Raw genomic sequence first — 18,173 nt, forward strand, 5'->3', positions numbered from 1 at the left:
GGTTGAAAGAAGAAAGTCATACAGCAAGAATAGCTTGAGGGTGGGTAAATACTGGGAGAATTTTCATTTGTGGGTTAAAGGAGTAGTTCACTTTTTAAAAAAAAACTTTTGCTGATAATTTACTCACCCATGTCATCCGAGATATCCATGTCTTTCTTTCTTCAGTCGAAAAGAAATTAAGGTTTTTGATGAAAACATTCCAGGATTTTTCTCCCTATAATGCACTTAACTGGTCCAAAAGACAGTTTCACTGCAAACTGTTTATTAAGTTAAAAAGTTTTATAAGATCAAATAATCGCCTTGCTCTGTTCGTGACTCTCCTGTTCGAACTTGTTCATCAAAATGGACGAATCTTTTTCAGAGTCAATTTACTCATTTCGTTCGTTGAATGAACCAAATGACTCAAAAAAAGATTTGTTCATTTTGATGAATGAGTTCGAACAGGAGAGACACGAACGCACATCACAGAACAGAGCAAGGCGACCATTTGAGATTATAAAACTTTTATTTTTTAAAATTTATTTTTAAATGAGCGATCGTTTCGCTTGATAAGACCCTTATTCATCGTCTGGTGTCGTTTAAAGCCCTTTGAATAGTTTGTACTGAAAGTGTCTTTTGGACCTTGAACCATTTGGTACCCAGTAAAGTCCATTATATGGAGAAAAATCCTAGAATATTTTCATCAAAAACCTTAATTTCTTTTCGACTGACGAAAGAATGACATGGATATCTTGGATGACATGGGGGTGAGTAAATTATCAGCAAAAGTTTTTTTTTTTTTTTAAAGTGAACTACTCCAACTAACCCTTTATTGAAGCTGGATTGAACATTGGATGTTTGGCGGAGCTGTGACCTCTGCTGGTTGCTAGTTGCCACTTCATGACACGCATCGTGTGTTTGCACCATGGTTTTCATACTGCAAGACCAGGAACCAGGCCAACATTACATCAGTGTAACTGCTGAGATGTCTCCGTTAATGTGATTTGACTCAAGAATGTGTCAACAGGACGGAGGACGCACTCAATTGCAACTCGTCAAGCGTGCTATTCGTTTAAGTCCATGAGGAAAACTGTGTGCTTTATGCAAACAGTTAATAATTCATACACTCCTTCGTACGTCGGTGTATGAATGAGTGAGTGAATGTGAACCAATATGTAAAGCGCTTTGGGTCATATAAATGCAGTCCATTTTACTATTTTTTTTAAATAAACACACGGACAGCGAATTGTATCTCAAACGTCATAAAGGGGCGTGATTAAAAAAAAAAACTACTCGCGTCCAAGATAAAAATCTCACGTTGCTGGGTAACACTGGAAATAAATAAGCACAATATAATGACCACACGGCCATCACACAAACAAAATATTGTTAAGCAGATTAGTCCCTACTTATCCCGCGCGCGTTATTCGCTTTCCAATCCAGGGGCATGTAGTACTCAAAGTTGCCTCCACGTCCTCCTCCTCCTCCCCTAGGTTTCTGTTCGCAGTCTCCCCAGAATCCCTGGAAGGAAATACGGGTGCGCAACAGCAGAGACTGCGGTGCGAACGGGAGATAATCAGCAGAGCGAAGGAAAGCAATGACAAGAATCGGATTTTCTCCGCGCCCAGATGAGAACACCGCAGGAATGAAATAAACAGGGCGGTTGTAAAACTAACGGCCAGTCGTGACTACGCATGTAAAGACCCTGTTCATGTTAACGCAATTCATCAGCGCGTGAGAAGCGTTCAGTATGCGCGCGTGAGAAGCACTACGGCGGCGGCGGGGGGATTAAAGCGCAACGGTGGGCAACAGTGAAAAGAAAACGGCTCCCCCATTACCATCTTGAGGGCCAGGGGGTGTGTTTGTGTGTGCGTGCGACTACAGGGCTCCAGAAGAAGCATGTCGAACAGAAAGCACCGGGACAACCAGGAGATATGCGCGCGCAAGGTTCGCGAGCTCGCCCAGGCGGGAGTCAACAAACACTGCTTCGAGTGCAACCAACCCGGGGTGACTTACATCGACATCACCGTGGGCTGCTTCGTATGCACGTCATGCTCTGGAATGCTGTGAGTGGAAACGTGCAACTGCATGCGATAATGTCAAGAATTTCATTAGTAGCATTCACCAAACTCTGTAGCTACAATGCAGCGCGAGTCTGGTTGTGTTTACATTCGAGATATTCGGTATTCACTACTACTTTGTCGTTTTCAGGCGTGTCCCAGACAGTCTCGCTCGTGTTACGTTTCATTTCGTCATGATTTCAGGTTTGACATTAATATAAGAGTGTTTATTTGCATGTCAGCAAAGGAATGGTGTATTTTCTCCTTCAGTTTGCACTTCACTTCACTTACGAAACAGTTTCCTCACCAGCGCTGATGAAAAATGCGCAGCCCTCTTCCTTCACTGTTTTGTAATTTATTGCTGCAAGAGGTTTTGTGCAGCTTCCTATCGTCATCACAGCCCTGCTGTCACACCATTTATCTCACACGTTTCTCCAATTTCGATTAAAAATGAACGCGAACCCGTTGAACGTTTCATTGCTTGGGGTTTGTTTCTGTTTCAGGAGAGGGCTCAACCCACCCCATAGAGTTAAGTCTATTTCCATGACAACCTTCTCCCAACAGGAAGTGGAGTTTTTGCAAAACCACGGCAACGAGGTGAGTGGAAGGTCTACTAGCAGGGCTGGACTGGGACAAAAAATCAGCCCTGGATACTTCATCCAGACCAGCCCACTCACACACACACACACACACAAACACACACACATCTATACGTGCATTAATCTGCATGTAAAATTACTGATTAGATTTTATTTACTATCAGAACCAAGAAAAAAATATTAAAATAATAAACAAATAAAATGGAAATGATTTTATAAGGCTTTATTGTAAATAACTGGTCTTAATTTATGTGCCGCTTATTATTCTAATAGAATATTCTTAGGCTATATACTATATAAACTATATTTCATGAGGTGCAACATCACTGCCAGGACCTTGTAGGTCCTGGCAGTGATGTTTCACCTCATGAAATATAGTTTATATAGTATACCTATATTTCATTTATACTATATCATTTATATAGTGTATATAGTATATATATATATATATATATAAATCATTGTTAAAGCTATTAGTCAAGAGCAGTGAGTTATTTATCTTTGTCTTTTGTTCACATTTAGCCTATGACACATAAGGCTTCTGCCAGGCACTTTCAGGGATACAAATTGAAAAAAAATATATGTGCATATTTATATGCAAAATACTCCTTTCTATAGCTATTTGAAAGGTATGCAAGTATGCAAAATACTCCTTTCTATAGCTATTTTTCAAGTCAACTATGTGCTATTGTCATTAAATGGCTTTCCTGAGGTAACTGTAACGTTCTGTGACATAATTGTTCTCCTGCTGTTTTATCAATCTCTTTCCGTTGTTGAAAAGCACTGATTGATATTATTTATGAGGCATATACCGTTTGATAAGTTGTAGGCTATTGTATCTTATCTTTAAATAAAAAGTAACAGATGATCGGTTTACTTGAACTGAGGCGCTAAAGCGACCTGTCACGTTATTTTCTAGCGGCAAAACGGTATTGTCGGAATTTCGTAATAAAATGGACAGAACCAGAGAGCTGAGAATTTTAAATGTCATTTATATCGATCAGTGAGTGGAGGCCTATTACAGCTGGAATATCGTAACATGAAACAAAACAATGCAGAAGGCTACGTGTAGCCTATCATTCTAAATGTCTCACCTCAGCAGTCAGGCGCGCCCTGCTGACATCTTCACTAAAGTCCAGCAAATAATTCATTTATTTTAACACATTTGGTGGCATCTGCCTCACGTTATTGTCGTTGTCTTGTCGTTTTTTTTCTCTCGACTTCTCGGTCCCCCTTTACGTTTAGAGATGTTACTCTTTTGACATGAATTTCGTTGCACATCATCACATCGCATCACTGCAGTTGTTGTAAAGCGGCCGCTTTTCAAGTCTAGATTTGAACTTGATTCCGATTGGCCATCAGACCTGTTAGTCTCGCAGCTCGCGTCAGCTTCATGCGGCTTTATGAGAGAGACACATGCCCGGAATTGGACAATATAACAATATACTTACGATAGAATAGGCTATATTTACAATTAATAATGATTTAAAAACAAAATACATAACGCGCCGGGCCGCCGGCCCAACCAGACCGCGGCCCACCGGGAATGTCCCGGTAGTCCCGATGGCCAGTACATGCCTGTCTACTAGTGAAGAGATGCTGTGAAACCACTTGCTTTTATGGCTCTTAGGTTGAAATAGAATTTTCTTCTTGTGCAAAATTATACCCCTCTTGGACCCAAAGGCGAATAAAGGGTACTGACAGCAACATAGTGTCGGCCCAGATCCGGCCCACATCTGGGCCGTGTGAAATCAGTGTGTACCTACCTACTGGATGGGGGCCGGATCTGGACCGACACTATGTTGCACTATGTAGTGTTGCTGTCAAATATCAAATATATTTGATGCCTGATTAAAATGTTGCATGTTAATAGAATTATATAATGCATTATTTATATAATCTGCAAATTACAGACTTCCTTGGAAAAAATATATTTCATCAGCAGGGCTTGACACTGACCTCTTTGCTCACCAGCCACTGTAGCTAGTGGATTTCCAATGTTATTAGCCACTCGGCATTTTCACTGGCCACAATTTTGATATCGATCGATACTATGGGGAAAAACTGCCATATATATATTTTTAATATTATCTCATAATTTAGCAGCAGTTATATTGGGTTGCTGTCACTTTAAGACCTGATGCACAGATCCATTATACTGTTACACATGCGTTTTCATTTCATCAACATTTCTGACTGTGTTTATGTGAAAACTCACCAAGAGTGGCATTTTGACATTGTTTAGTGTGTATTTGACTGTTTAAGTGCAATAAGCAGCGAAAAAGAACCTTAATTTAGTGCCGAGGGGCGGGGTTATGCACACACACTTAGAAATTCAAGCCCTGTAACACCAACAATATTCATCCAGAGCAAATGAAACGAGTGTGTGAGGAGAGGTGGGTTTGTGTGTAACTCGCTGACGGAGAGATGAGAGAGTGAGAAAGCTCAGCTGGTATAGTGTATCTATTCTGTGGAAAATAAGCGTTCAGATTTTTGAGTATCGATTTGAATCATAAAAACAATATTTTTTGTAGGGCAGTCAAACGATTAATCGTGATTAATCGCATCCAAAATAAAAGTTTGTGTTTACATAATATATGTATATATAAATACACACACATGCTTGTATATATTTAAGAAATATTTTCATGTATGTACTGTATATAGATGTATATATGTAATTTATATTATATATAAATATTTTATATATAAATAAATTTTTTTTCTTAATTATACATGCATGCGTGTGTGTATATATATATATATATATATATATATATATAAATTTATTATACATAGGGCACCCATATACATTATGTAAACACAAACTTTTATTTTGGATGCGATTAATCGTTTGACAGCCCTAATTTTTTGACAACGATATTTTAGTCTATTATTTCAGATATTTCAAAATTCAACCCTCCAAGCCCTGTTCATAATAATAAAGGGTTTCTTTGAATGGACATCAATGGGGAAACATGCTTTTTGCCATCATAATGGTAAAAATTCCTGACCCCTGAAATAAACCCGAAAAACCAAAGCTCAAAGTAAACGTAACACAGTCCTGCGACCCATGCGAAGAGGGCGTGCATAGGAGTCTTAAAGGAAAAAAGGTCAGAAGGAGCACAAACAGTTTTGGTTCAAAATTGAAGAAGGATCAAATTAAATGGCCAGTTTATTGGGTACACCTTTTGCCTTCAGAAACGGCTTAATTCTTGAAATTGAATAACAGTGATAGCAAAAATAGAATAAAACCAGCAGCAAACCTTGAACATAAAGAAATATATTATATCCCATTTTACCTATGAACAACCTTATGTGCAACATAACGTGAATTCTATTAATAGAAAACACCACGTGTGTAATGTATAGGCTACACTTTTGCGGTTTATTCTTGCCTGTATTTCTTGTGTGTATGTCTGTCAAAAAACTATTGTATCTGTGGAAATGATAGACTAAAAGCATTTGATGGCTTCCATCATATAAAATACAAAAGCAGTTTGACTTGGTAGTAGTGCTTTGAGAAAATGTCAGCTTGAGCTGGTGTGTGGGCATAATAAAACATAATATATAGTTTTAATAATGTTTTTGGTAATATACTGCGGTTTTTCCCATGAGTGTGTTGCCTTTCTGGTGAGCAAATCTGAATGGGGTTCAAGTACAGACGCTGCTCTTTCACTCCCTAGCCAACACACACACACATACTCACCTTCACACCCACAATTGGCACTAAAGGATTCTTGCTCATTGCAGTTGAAGCCAAATGAATGCTCTGAGGGTGGGCGCCATGCTTGTGTAACACTGGCAAACAATTCTTCTGACTCATTCCTCCTCTCCTCTGTCAGTAAAGTGTGTTGAGTATGAGAAGGAGCAGACTGGCATAGCTAATATCAATGCTAGTGATTGACATTAAAGTGAATGACAAATGAAAACGACACGCTAATTTTGAAAACGACAGCCTGCTAATTTGCACCTAAGCTCATTCGATGCTAAAATATGTTTCATGAGTCACAGACAGTGTAATTTGTTGAAATAGCTCAGACACATCATGTACGTACATGCTTGTAATGCAACAAACAGTATCTGTTGTTAATGTACACATGCTTACATTAACTATTAATGTTCAGTAATAATGAAGCTTTTAAGTGAAGTGCAAAGACTCAAAATGCTTTCTCAATGTTACATTAAAGTCCTTACATAACGTGTCCTTTGAGAGAGTCCTCTATGCATTATGAAGATTAGCTTGCAACAGTTAATGAGGGTTAAAAAGGTGATTAACTCTGTTCTTGGTTTATGGGGTTGTTAGGTTGGACGGAGGACCTGGCTCTGCACTTTTGACCCCAAAACAGACGGCTGTTTTGATGCACGCGACACACAGAAGCTGAAAGAGTTCTTGCAGGACAAATATGAGAGGAAGAAATGGTGAGTGTGGATCACACAGAATGATTAAGACGTGAACCATTCTCAATGGATTGTGTGTAGATGAAAGGTTAAGCAAGTGTGTGTCTTTCCAGGCATTTCTCTAAAAGCAAGATGCGCCGGGATGTGGAGTCCCCATGGGGCCCGGGGGTTCAGGCTGTTCCTGCTCCACACGGACCCGCTCAGAACCAGCCCCCGCCGGGGCATCCTCTGAACCCCACGTCCCGGCCCACTCGGACACTGGTGAGGAACAAAAAGAGATTTGAAGAGACAAAGAAAAAAGAGATAGGGAAACAAGAAAAAAATGTGAATGTTTATTTATTTTGTATATTGGTTTTATTAGTGTTATTATCATTCCCATCTACGTTTTTGTTCTAGTTATAAAAATAATAATAATAAAAATAATTTGATTTATCAGTCACATAATTATAATAATAGTAATATCAATAAACATTTTTTATGTATCAGTCACATAATAATAATTATTATTATTTTTAGTAGACTTCTAGTAGTAATAATAATAAAAAGTATCTCTTGATGTAATTTCTTAATAAATTAATATTATTATTTTTAATAATCCCTTGATGTAATTTCTAAATATTAATAATTATTATTATTTGACTGATAATAGTAATAATAAAATGAATCCCTTAATGTAATTTCTTCTTCTTATTATTATTATTTATTTATTTATCTATTTTATTTATCCTTTATCTATTTTATTTATTATTATTCTTATTATTATTATTACAAATGAAAATGACAATGGATTTTAGGAGGAAAATAGAGTATAATAGGCTTGGTGTCAGTGAAGCTGTAATTTATAAAGTATAATTTCCCTTAAATTAACACAATTAGTAGTAGTATTATTAAAATAAATGTAAGAGTAAATACATCAAGTGTTTTAGAAGGAAAATCGAGTATATTAAAGGGTTAGTTCACCCAAAAATGAAAATTAAGTCATTAATTACTCACCCCCATGCTGTACCAACCCCGTAAGACCTTCGTTCATCTTCGGAACACAAATGAAGATATTTTTGATTGAATCTGAGAGCTGGATCACTCTTCCATAGACAGCCTGAGGGACTGCCTCTTGACGGCCCAGAAAGTCATTAAAAGAAAAGGTTTAAATATTCCATGTGCCTACAGCGGCTCAACTATAACTTTATCAAGCGACGAGACTACTTTTTGTGCGAAAAAAAAACGTAAATAACGACTTTATTCGACTTTCCATTACTTCCTTATGGGCGCATGCGCGAGAACTGAGACGAGACCGTTCTTCTTCGACTACTTTTTGTTACCGGCTGCTCACCGCTTAGGAGTTTTACCGCCCCCTACCGTATAAGATGACGTACTGCTTGTAAACAGAACGTTTTGCGCCTCCGGCTATATCAGTACGTCATCTTATACGGTAGGGGGCGGTAAAACTCCTAAGCGGTGAGCAGCCGGTAACAAAAAGTAGTCGAAGAAGAACGGTCTCGTCTCAGTTCTCGCGCATGCGCCCATAAGGAAGTAATGGAAAGTCGAATAAAGTCGTTATTTACGTTTTTTTTTTCGCACAAAAAGTAGTCTCGTCGCTTGATAAAGTTATAGTTGAGCCACTGTAGGCACATGGAATATTTAAACCTTTTCTTTTAATGACTTTCTGGGCCGTCAAGAGGCAGTCCCTCAGGCTGTCTATGGAAGAGTGATACAGCCCTCAGATTCAATCAAAAATATCTTTATTTGTGTTCCGAAGATGAACGAAGGTCTTACGGGGTTGGTACAGCATGGGGGTGAGTAATTAATGACTTAATTTTCATTTTTGGGTGAACTAACCCTTTAAAGCAATAAGCCTGTTAAGCTGTGTTTAAGAACAGCTAAGGGGCGCTGTTAGGCACGACACAGCGGTTAATCGATAAAAATATTCATAAAATAAACACCAACAACAAAATATGTAAGCAATACGGTACGAGAGGCTGTGCTGTAATGTGAATAAGTAATGGCTGAAGGGTGTTGTTAGGCTCGACGCGACCCCTACAGTCGTTACTTATTCTTGATACAGCATTACCTTATTGCTTTTATAAAATGGTTACCACACAATAAAAATATTAAAGTAAACAAAAAATATGTATTAGTGCAACTTTCATGAAGTAAAATCACTAAAAGCCTTCCTTCCGCTAGAAAAAAATAGTCCCCGACCGTGACCAGCAAAAACGTTCCAGTGTGTAATAAGCATGAAAGCTCAAATAAAAACAATAGGAACTCTGTGATGAATAAAACCGTTGGGTGAAGCGGTCATAGCCGTGTGTTTTATCGTGAATAAAGCACAGCTATTGACCAATCAGAATCATGGATATGAACTAACCGTTTTTAAATAACATTATAACCGTTTTATAAATAACATTATAACACATTTATTCCTCCGCGAAGCAAGGGGTTGCCAAGCAACACATGCAACAACAAAGCATCACAATCGGCAGTTGCGCAGTAATACTAATGTAATGCGGTCACGTGTGTGATTTACAACGGCTTCGAACGCGGCTCAACCAATCAGAAATTAAAAACATAAACATAAAAATTGGCTTAGTATCAGTGAAGAAGTATTAAAGCTGTAATTTCACTGTTATGAGCTCAGTCCTGATGAACTGCTGTAGCAGGACTGTTTAAAAGAGGGTTTTGGTTCAGGCTGTGTAACATGCTTTCATTTCTGATCTGAAAACCACCCCAAAAATATGTCAAATTGAGGGTGGTGATCTGATTTTTAATGCGTGTGTGTGTGTGTGTATTCCCACAGTCCCAGTCCCAGTCCCAGTTGTCAATATGGGACAGAGCTCCTGCTGTCTCTCCGGCTGATAGCCGTACTGAAGTGTTCACTGCCAGGCCGACTCGCTCACAGGGCTTCAGAGATCATCCCATTAAAGGTACAGCCTTCAGTCTGTTTTTCTTCTTCCTTTCCTATCCCCTCCTTCTGTCTGGTCTCTCCTGATTACTAACACAGATGTACTGTACCGTGAGTCATCGTTAGACTGTGATTTATTCTTTAAATGCTTTACTTTTCCCTCGTCCTCTTCTGTTTCTCTCTTTCTGTCTAAGACACATTGTTAAGTGGTGTGGAGAGACAGAGGCCAGGAATAATTTCTTCGGGAATTGGACCCCAGAATCATCCCTCCTCGTTTCCAGCCCTTCCACGTCCTTCAGGTACACAAAGACACACACACACATTTGTGCCCGCCACATAAAATACATTTCTATGAAGTATAAAGTGGGGTCCAAAAGTCCATGTTGAAAATCTGGGGTTTCTTTTTATTTAATTATGGAAATAAAGTTTTTTTTTTTTTTTATTATTTATAAAGGTTTGGGTTTGTAAATTTGATAGGATGTACTTTTAATAGTAGTATATTTAAAGGTGTATTATGTAACTTTTTTTGTTTTGTTAAAAATAAAAAAAAATTGCTTAAATTAATAATAAAATGGTAGTGAAATGATTAAATGATAAAAAGTGTTTAATCACATCCAAAATAAAAGTTTGTGTTTACATAATATATAATATATGTGTATGTGCACTGTGTGTAATTATTTTGTACATAAATACACACACGTGTATGTATATATTTAAGAAAAAAATAATTTATACATCATATAAATTATGATAAATATATACATGCAAATATTTCTAAAATCTATAAAAACATATGTGTGTATTTATATATTCAAAATAATTATACACAGTACACACAGACACATATATTATATATTATGTAAACACAAACTTTTATTTTGGATGTGATTAATCAAGATTAATCGTTGCCCAGCACTATAAAATTAGCATTAAAATGTTTTTTTTAAATGGAAAACAGAAGCATTTTAATTCGGATCCACAAAATGTTGGATCCTTTCTGCATTTTTTTAAAAAATTATTCACTATTAAGCCATAACAGTTTACATTTTATCTCTCTTCCCTTCTTTCTTTTATTTCACAGCAAGTAGCACTTTCAAAAACAGCTTTACTTTAGGTAAGTCGCATAAACGATATATGTGATTGTGCACTGCAGACACTTCAGTTGTACCTCAGACCATCTGGCTGAATCGCTGAGTGAGCCAGCCATGACAGGCAGGAGAAGAAAAAAGTGAAATAAGAAAATGCAGATATGATGATTGTGTATGTGTGAGGGCTGTGAGTGTGCCAGAGGAAAAGCTTGACAGTATGCAGACTTGAACCCCCACGGAATAATCCTGTAAACAATAAAGCAGTGATCAAGATCAAATGACCAAGCTAGATTTTATGCAAGATAAGCACTATTCAGTATGTTCATGACCACAGTATTATATTAGCCAGTGCATCTACATTTAAACATTGGTAACACTTTACAATAAGGTTCGTTAGTTAACATTAGTTAACTGCATTAGTTAATATGAACTAATAATGAATAGCACATATACAGCATTTGTTAATCTTTGTTAATGTTATTTTCAACACTTACTAATACTTGATTAAAATCTTGTTAACATTAGTTAATGCACCGTGAACTAACATGAACAAACAATGAACAGCTGTATTTTCATGAACTAACATTAACAAAGATGAACAAATGCCGTAACAAATGTATTGCTCATGGATAGTGCATGTTAGTAAATACATTAACTAATGGTAACTAATGAACCTTATTGTAAAGTGTTACCTAAACATTTTAAAAACCCACCTCATCACCCCATTAGCTCAACACCTAGATTATAGGGTGTCGATTCTTAACTTATTGCGATATACAGCAAGTATTTTGATTCGATTCTGCGATATATTGCGATTCATGTCCCCCATATTGTTCAAAGGTATTACAAAAAAATGAAGAAACTTCAAATGTCACATTTAATTCTGTGAACATTATCTTCTACACATTAACTGAAGTGCTAAAACTTAAGAGGTTAGTGCAAAAACTTTGTACTTGAACATTCAGGACCTTATTATACAGTAGGACAGGACGCCATTATTCTCTGAATAGACGAATCCGGCGAAACTACCGGAAGTAGGTGGGCGCCATTACTGAGCTGTTGCTGGGTAGCGTTGCGCCATTGCCTCCTATTGTTTTAGTTGCAACTTGCGTCCACTGGAATAAACAGCCCGCGATTTACGACTGTCACTAACGTTACAACGTTAGCCCTTGTATAATGTCGAGTGGGTAAACAGTTTCCGTTATAAATTGTTTCAATGGTGGCAGTAAAATTTCAATTTTGAAGAGAAAACACTGTGAATACCCCGGGTCGACTGCCCGTCTGGAGCCGTACGGTTTACACAGATTTCCTGGGCGAGTACAAGACGCGGACATTCGCATATAATAACAATTATTTAATGACATAAGTAAAAAAATATAATAAATGTGTGATATAGTGATCAGCAAAATCTCCTCTCTTTTTATTTTTTCTATTCAATTAACATGCTATGGTCATTAAATGGCTTTCCTGAGCTAAATGTAACGTTATGTGACATAATTGTTCTCCTGCTGTTATATTGACCTCTTTCCTTGGTTTAAAAACAGTAGTTGGTCGATATTGTGTATACTTTCTAGCTGTAACCTACCTTACCCATGCCTGTTGCAATGTAAAAATTAGATAAATAATGGACACAAATGAAAAACATGAAATTGTTTATTTGATTTCATTTATTTATTTATTGTTGCCAAATGGACAGATCTTTTTTAGTTTCCTCGGTAGCAAACGTTAGCCTAGCTTGCTTGCCAAGCTATTTTCATAAATAATCTGTAAGATCGTTTGTACCTTCATCTGTGACTGGAGGCCAATGTCTAACATCATCAACCCAACATGTCTGCCTGTCTGTAGCTGTCATCAAGGGTGCGTTATCACCTTATCTCCGAGGTTTGTTTACATTCCGGTGCATATGTCTATGCCGGTGTAACAGCTCAGTAATGGCGTCGCCACAAGATGGCAGCCTACACAAGAACGCTCGTCGGATTCGTCTATAGGAGACCTCTCACATGAGTGGTGAGCTCCCAGCACATAACTTAAAGGGATACTTCACCTCTGGAAAGATGAATGTGTATTCAAAATGGGTCATTTATGTAGTGGAAATGTGAGATTATTTTTGAATTCGGAGCTTTCTAGACTGAGAAAAGCCAGAAAATGTATTTTTGGCTTATGCGGATGAAAGACAACAACTCCCAGAATGCACTTGCTTCACTGGCCTAGGAGGCCACGCCCACCGGTAACAGAGCGCAGTAGTTAAATAACAAGTCTTAGTCTCTGTGATGAGTCTGCCCGAAAATGAGTTTCGAGATCGCCCAAAATGTCTGTGATTCGGCTTTTGCGTTCTACAGTCGCCATTCACTATGTTTACTGTGGCGAGCGGGACGAGTGAGGGCCGCGGGAGAACGGCGCGAGACCGGTGGCGTAATTACCGATGAGCGACACCTGTGAGACGCACCGGTCTCGTATCTCTCACGGAGGAGCGGGGATTTTCTTAGCAATGTTCAAACGCACATCAATCGATCACTTGTTTAGCGTTCATGTAAACACTACATTCAGATTCACCAATCAGAATGAATTCAGTTAGATTGAAACAAAAGCTGTGCATGTAAACAATGAATGGCGACTGCAGAAAGCAAAAGCTGAATCCCGGACACCGACGGCCGGACATGTCCGGGAAAAAGAGGATGGTAACCCCTACTACTCAGCTTTCTCCTGCTAGCTTAGCTTCCAAACAAAGATGTCTGACACTCTGTGTTCATTCTATGAGTGAGATCGCGCTCTACGGGCGGGGTGAGAACATGCGGGACAGACCCTACTACTGACTGTAGTCTTTAGTCTCTGGACAAAACATCCTCCGATGACGTAAAAAGACGATTTTTGCGTCATCTGTGGATTTTTTCCAGACAAAAACTACTTAAATCTCTCGCCTAAGGGGGATATGAGGGTGGAAAGCACGGTAATTCAAAAATACTACAGGTTTCCAACTAATACAAAGCTTAATGCTAAATCCTGAAGTATTCCTTTAAAATTATTTAAATACAATAGACTGACATAAACTGAGAATAATCATATAAATAATGTAAAGGTCTTTACTAATCGCTTTTTGATTAAAAAACAAAACTTTCGTTTTGTTGCTCAAACGGTTGTCATGGTGAAGCCAAGCACCGCAACAAGCGCCACCTTGTGGATGTAATACGCAAATGTTAATTCTCAGAGTAAACACCGAGTAAACCAATGGAGAAAACCCCACAGAAATATCGCGCAACTGTTTCGATATAATTAAGTGCACAAAATATCGCGATACCGAATAGAATTATTTTTTCCCCCACCACTACTAGATTATCACCTTTTGAGATGTTTCTCGCTTCAGACGGAGCCTCTAAATACCAGCAGTGCCATGTTAAAGTCACTGGTCGATACTGAATGTGTCCTGCACATGCTTCAAAGCACACTCACAGCTCTGCCAGGTCAAGGAGACACAGTCTGCTCTTTGATAATGAAAAAAGGCACAGGCTTTAAAGTAGGTGTTAAAGGTATATTTAGAAAATCGCTCACAGCAAAACCTGTTGATGTGAAAGAATGTGTTGAATTATTTGTAAAATACACTTATAAAGGATATTGCGACAGGAGCATTTTAGTCATCTCCAGACTTGGATAAGTTTAGGAGAATATTTGTGTTCCTATACTATTGCGTTTTGTAAAAAAGCTGGTGGCCAGTGCAGCCAAAAGTTTAGTAATCATTTAACGATTAATAATGTTCAATACGCATTATTATTATAAAATTATAAAATAACGACTTTATTCAACTATTCGTTTTTTTCCGTGTGGGCCTCTGGCACGAGTTTACGCAAGACCTGAGTGTGTTTAAAATGGTTGGGTGAACTTTCTCTTTAAACATTTGTCTATTTAAATCCAATCAGCATTTTTTGTCGTTGCCTGGGCAGTGTATTTTATATTTTATGTTTTGAATTAGCTTTTATTTCTATATTTTCAGTTTACATTTTAAGTGCAGTTAACATTTTTAGCCATTATCTACACGCTAATATTTCTATTTAGCCTAAATTTATTTCAGTTTTAGTTCAGTTTTATTTCAGTTTTCAGGGCTGTCAAACGATTAATCGCATCCAAAATAAAAGTCTGTGTTTACATAATATATGTGGGTGCACTGTGTATAATTGTTTTATAAATATTATTATTATATATATATAAAAAAATACACACACATGCATGTAAATTTAAGAAAAAAATATTTATAAATAAAAAATGTATATTTATATATAATATAAATTATACATAAATCTATATACAGTATATACAAGAAAATATTTCTTAAATATATACAAGCATGGGTGTGTATTTATATATATATATATATATATATATAATAATTATATACAGTGCACCCACATATATTATGTAAACACAAACTTTTATTTTGGATGCAATTAATCACGATTAATCGTTTGACAGCCCTAGTTTTAGTATAGTACTTAGCTTTATTTCAATGAATCCAAATGATGATCTTTAGATATCAATAGCAACACCGATTGCAAATTAGAGCATAATCACTGACAGCCTCTCTGATTGGTTTAGGTCGCACTCTGTCAACTGGGGGTGGAGCTGCGTTCAGAGCCTTCCCTAAATCTATGAGTTTGGATTTTGGGGGTCTGAGCCACGCCCACAACACACTCAGTTCTGTTGCTCCGCCCCCTGTCACTCAGGATAAGTATGCAGTCTTATCACAGCTTGATAAAGTGCTCACTGACAACACACCTGTCACAGGTAGGTTATGGGTATGTCTATTAAGCTAATTGATAATGCATGGTTGAAATCTACATGTTATATAGCTTTGACAAGCCCTTTTTACACTTTTGTAGCCATTACAACAGCTCCCTCTGATGGACCCCCTCAGTATAGCACCCTCTTTGGGAACCGCCTGTCCTCAAGTTCCACGCCTGCAAGGTAAAACATAATAAAAAAACAAAATATTCCAATTAGTTACACACATCAGTCCAAACTAAATAAAAATATTTTCCAACCCACATTAATGTGAACATGTTTGCCAATGGCTATAATTGCTCTTTTTCAGCTCCCCGGGCGTTCCCGAGGCCACCTCCGGATCTCAGACGTTTGCAAGTGAGCAATTCACAGCAGTGTTTTGTAGTTTATTTAGTTAACCCAGCCAAAAACTTTTGATTTTGAACTACAGTAGAAATGGCTTTTGGCTTTGACTTGGGTTTTAAAGCAGTTATTTGTGAGTAAACAAGATTTTTTAATATATATATATATATATTGATCCGGAATAATCCCATGTGTTTAAACAGAACCTCAGCTGTCATTATACAGTAACTTGGGTATATTACTTAAAAATGTAGTCAGTTACTGATTCTAAATCACATGACAAAATAATTTAGATCGTAATTTAATCTGACTACTTTTAGATGAATTAATTAACTCGTTTAGCACATTTGATTGGCATAGGATAAATCTATACCATATTTATCTAAAATAAAAATACAAAAAGAAAGAAAATGTTTTCAATTCTTTGTTATCAACAACATGGAGTGCATTAAATATTATATTAGGTCAGGGTGTTACACTGGGACTGCAGGGGGTTTGTGGGTTAATGAAAAGCTATTAAGGAAATCATAAAAATGGTAAAATTTCTTTAAATTAAAACACTTACTAAAATAAAACATTGTATTTGTTTACCTGCATGTCATTTGCCCATTAACCAACATCAGAGAACTGTGATATTAATTGTATTATTTATTGTTATTATTATCATTGACTCAGTTTTATTAATAACCTAACTTATTGATTTAAAATCTCAGGGGTTATGTATATTTGGTCAAATAGATTCAGCTGGCAAAATATTTGAAGGAATCCCTGAATTGCATGTAAATATGAAATGATCGAATTGAGATGCAGTTTTGTTGATATGAACTGAAATGTGTGTGCTATTTCTATCCTGTTTGTATCCTGAAATGATGTGAATTTGCATGTGTTCGAAAGATCCACACAGACAATAATACATAGTTAAATGACTCACTAAATGAAAAACAAAATAATTATTAATGTGTTAATCAGATATGTAAGATTGCAATGTTGAGAAAACGCTTGTTAAAAATGAATGTTTTCCCTCAGTTTTCAGTGATAGTCACATGACTAGTGGCTGGTCTGTGTGTGCAATTCCACAAACCTAGAAGACTTTCTGAGCGTATATAAGCAGTAGGCTTTATTAGAAAGGAAATTTTAAAACATGATATGAATAATGAATAATTTATTGACATTGTGAGAATAACTTCAATCAATAAAATTAACTTTAGTCTGATTTTAAAACATAATAATCTCATTACGTAATCCAGATTACATGTAATCATTTACTACCCAGTCCCAGCACTGCTTGTGTGTGTGTGGACGATCTTACAGCATGACCTCATAAAGACTCTGAGATGGAAACATCTGTGAATTCACAATAATTAAGTCAAACCGGGGATTTGATCCAAAGCGGAGTTCACGTTAATGAGAGACCTTCTGCAGTGTGTGACTCATGACTTATAACCACACGTTTTCCCTCTCTGATTCAGATTTCCCAAACCCCTTCAACTCTACAGCCAGTTGCAACCAGTCTGTTCTGTCTCCCAGTAACCCCTTCAAAAGCACAGTCTCAGGTAAGAGATGTGAGCTATGCCCACTTCATGCTTTGGCTTTTGGAAAACAGCAAGACTGCAAAAAAAAAAAAAAATGAGCTAAGGTTTTTTTTTAGCTTTAAATATATCAATAACATGCCTTTATGGACTGTGAATGTCATAAATCAGAAACTGACTGTGAAGAACTGCTTACAACTACACTAAGTTTAACCAAGCCTTCTATCTGCAGTGACATGTATAGACATTTCCCTCTGGAAGATCTGATTGTGGGACACAAGCCCATAGTTATGTCTTGTGAAGGACACAATGTTACAATGCTATAAATCTGACAAAGTTTACTTGGCTTAAAAGGAACTTAATCCATAAATCAATGAATTTGATAATTGCATATTGCTGGTGTTCCCGTGCGAAACTATTACTGTAAATCAAGCCAAACTCTGACTCGCACAAATGCTGTCAACCCCCGTGGGAGATCTCAAAGCCAACAACAACTGTGATGTCAC

At 37.1% G+C, this 18,173-nt stretch overlaps 1 protein-coding gene across 3 annotated transcripts in view; it reads left to right on the forward strand.

The window, feature by feature from the left end:
• Positions 1-1,310: 1,310 nt before the first annotated feature.
• agfg2 (ArfGAP with FG repeats 2) overlaps positions 1,311-18,173 on the forward strand; it is a 19,043-nt gene continuing 2,180 nt past the window's right edge. Inside the window, exons 1-12 of one of the 3 annotated variants that reach the window (XM_039658921.2) lie at positions 1,311-2,045; positions 2,191-2,243; positions 2,543-2,636; positions 6,945-7,060; positions 7,153-7,300; positions 9,834-9,960; positions 10,133-10,237; positions 11,020-11,052; positions 15,611-15,799; positions 15,895-15,979; positions 16,107-16,153; positions 17,608-17,691. In XM_039658921.2, the coding sequence (XP_039514855.2) occupies positions 1,914-2,045; positions 2,191-2,243; positions 2,543-2,636; positions 6,945-7,060; positions 7,153-7,300; positions 9,834-9,960; positions 10,133-10,237; positions 11,020-11,052; positions 15,611-15,799; positions 15,895-15,979; positions 16,107-16,153; positions 17,608-17,691 (1,213 nt within the window). In that variant the 5' untranslated portion in view covers positions 1,311-1,913. The remainder of the gene's footprint in view (positions 2,046-2,190; positions 2,244-2,542; positions 2,637-6,944; positions 7,061-7,152; positions 7,301-9,833; positions 9,961-10,132; positions 10,238-11,019; positions 11,053-15,610; positions 15,800-15,894; positions 15,980-16,106; positions 16,154-17,607; positions 17,692-18,173) is intronic. The other 2 variants (XM_089130637.1, XM_039658920.2) reach the window with 2 other exon arrangements.

This window comes from Pimephales promelas, chromosome 1 (genome assembly GCF_988280905.1).
Source record: "Pimephales promelas chromosome 1, fPimPro1.hap1.1, whole genome shotgun sequence".
NCBI lineage: Eukaryota > Metazoa > Chordata > Actinopteri > Cypriniformes > Leuciscidae > Pimephales > Pimephales promelas.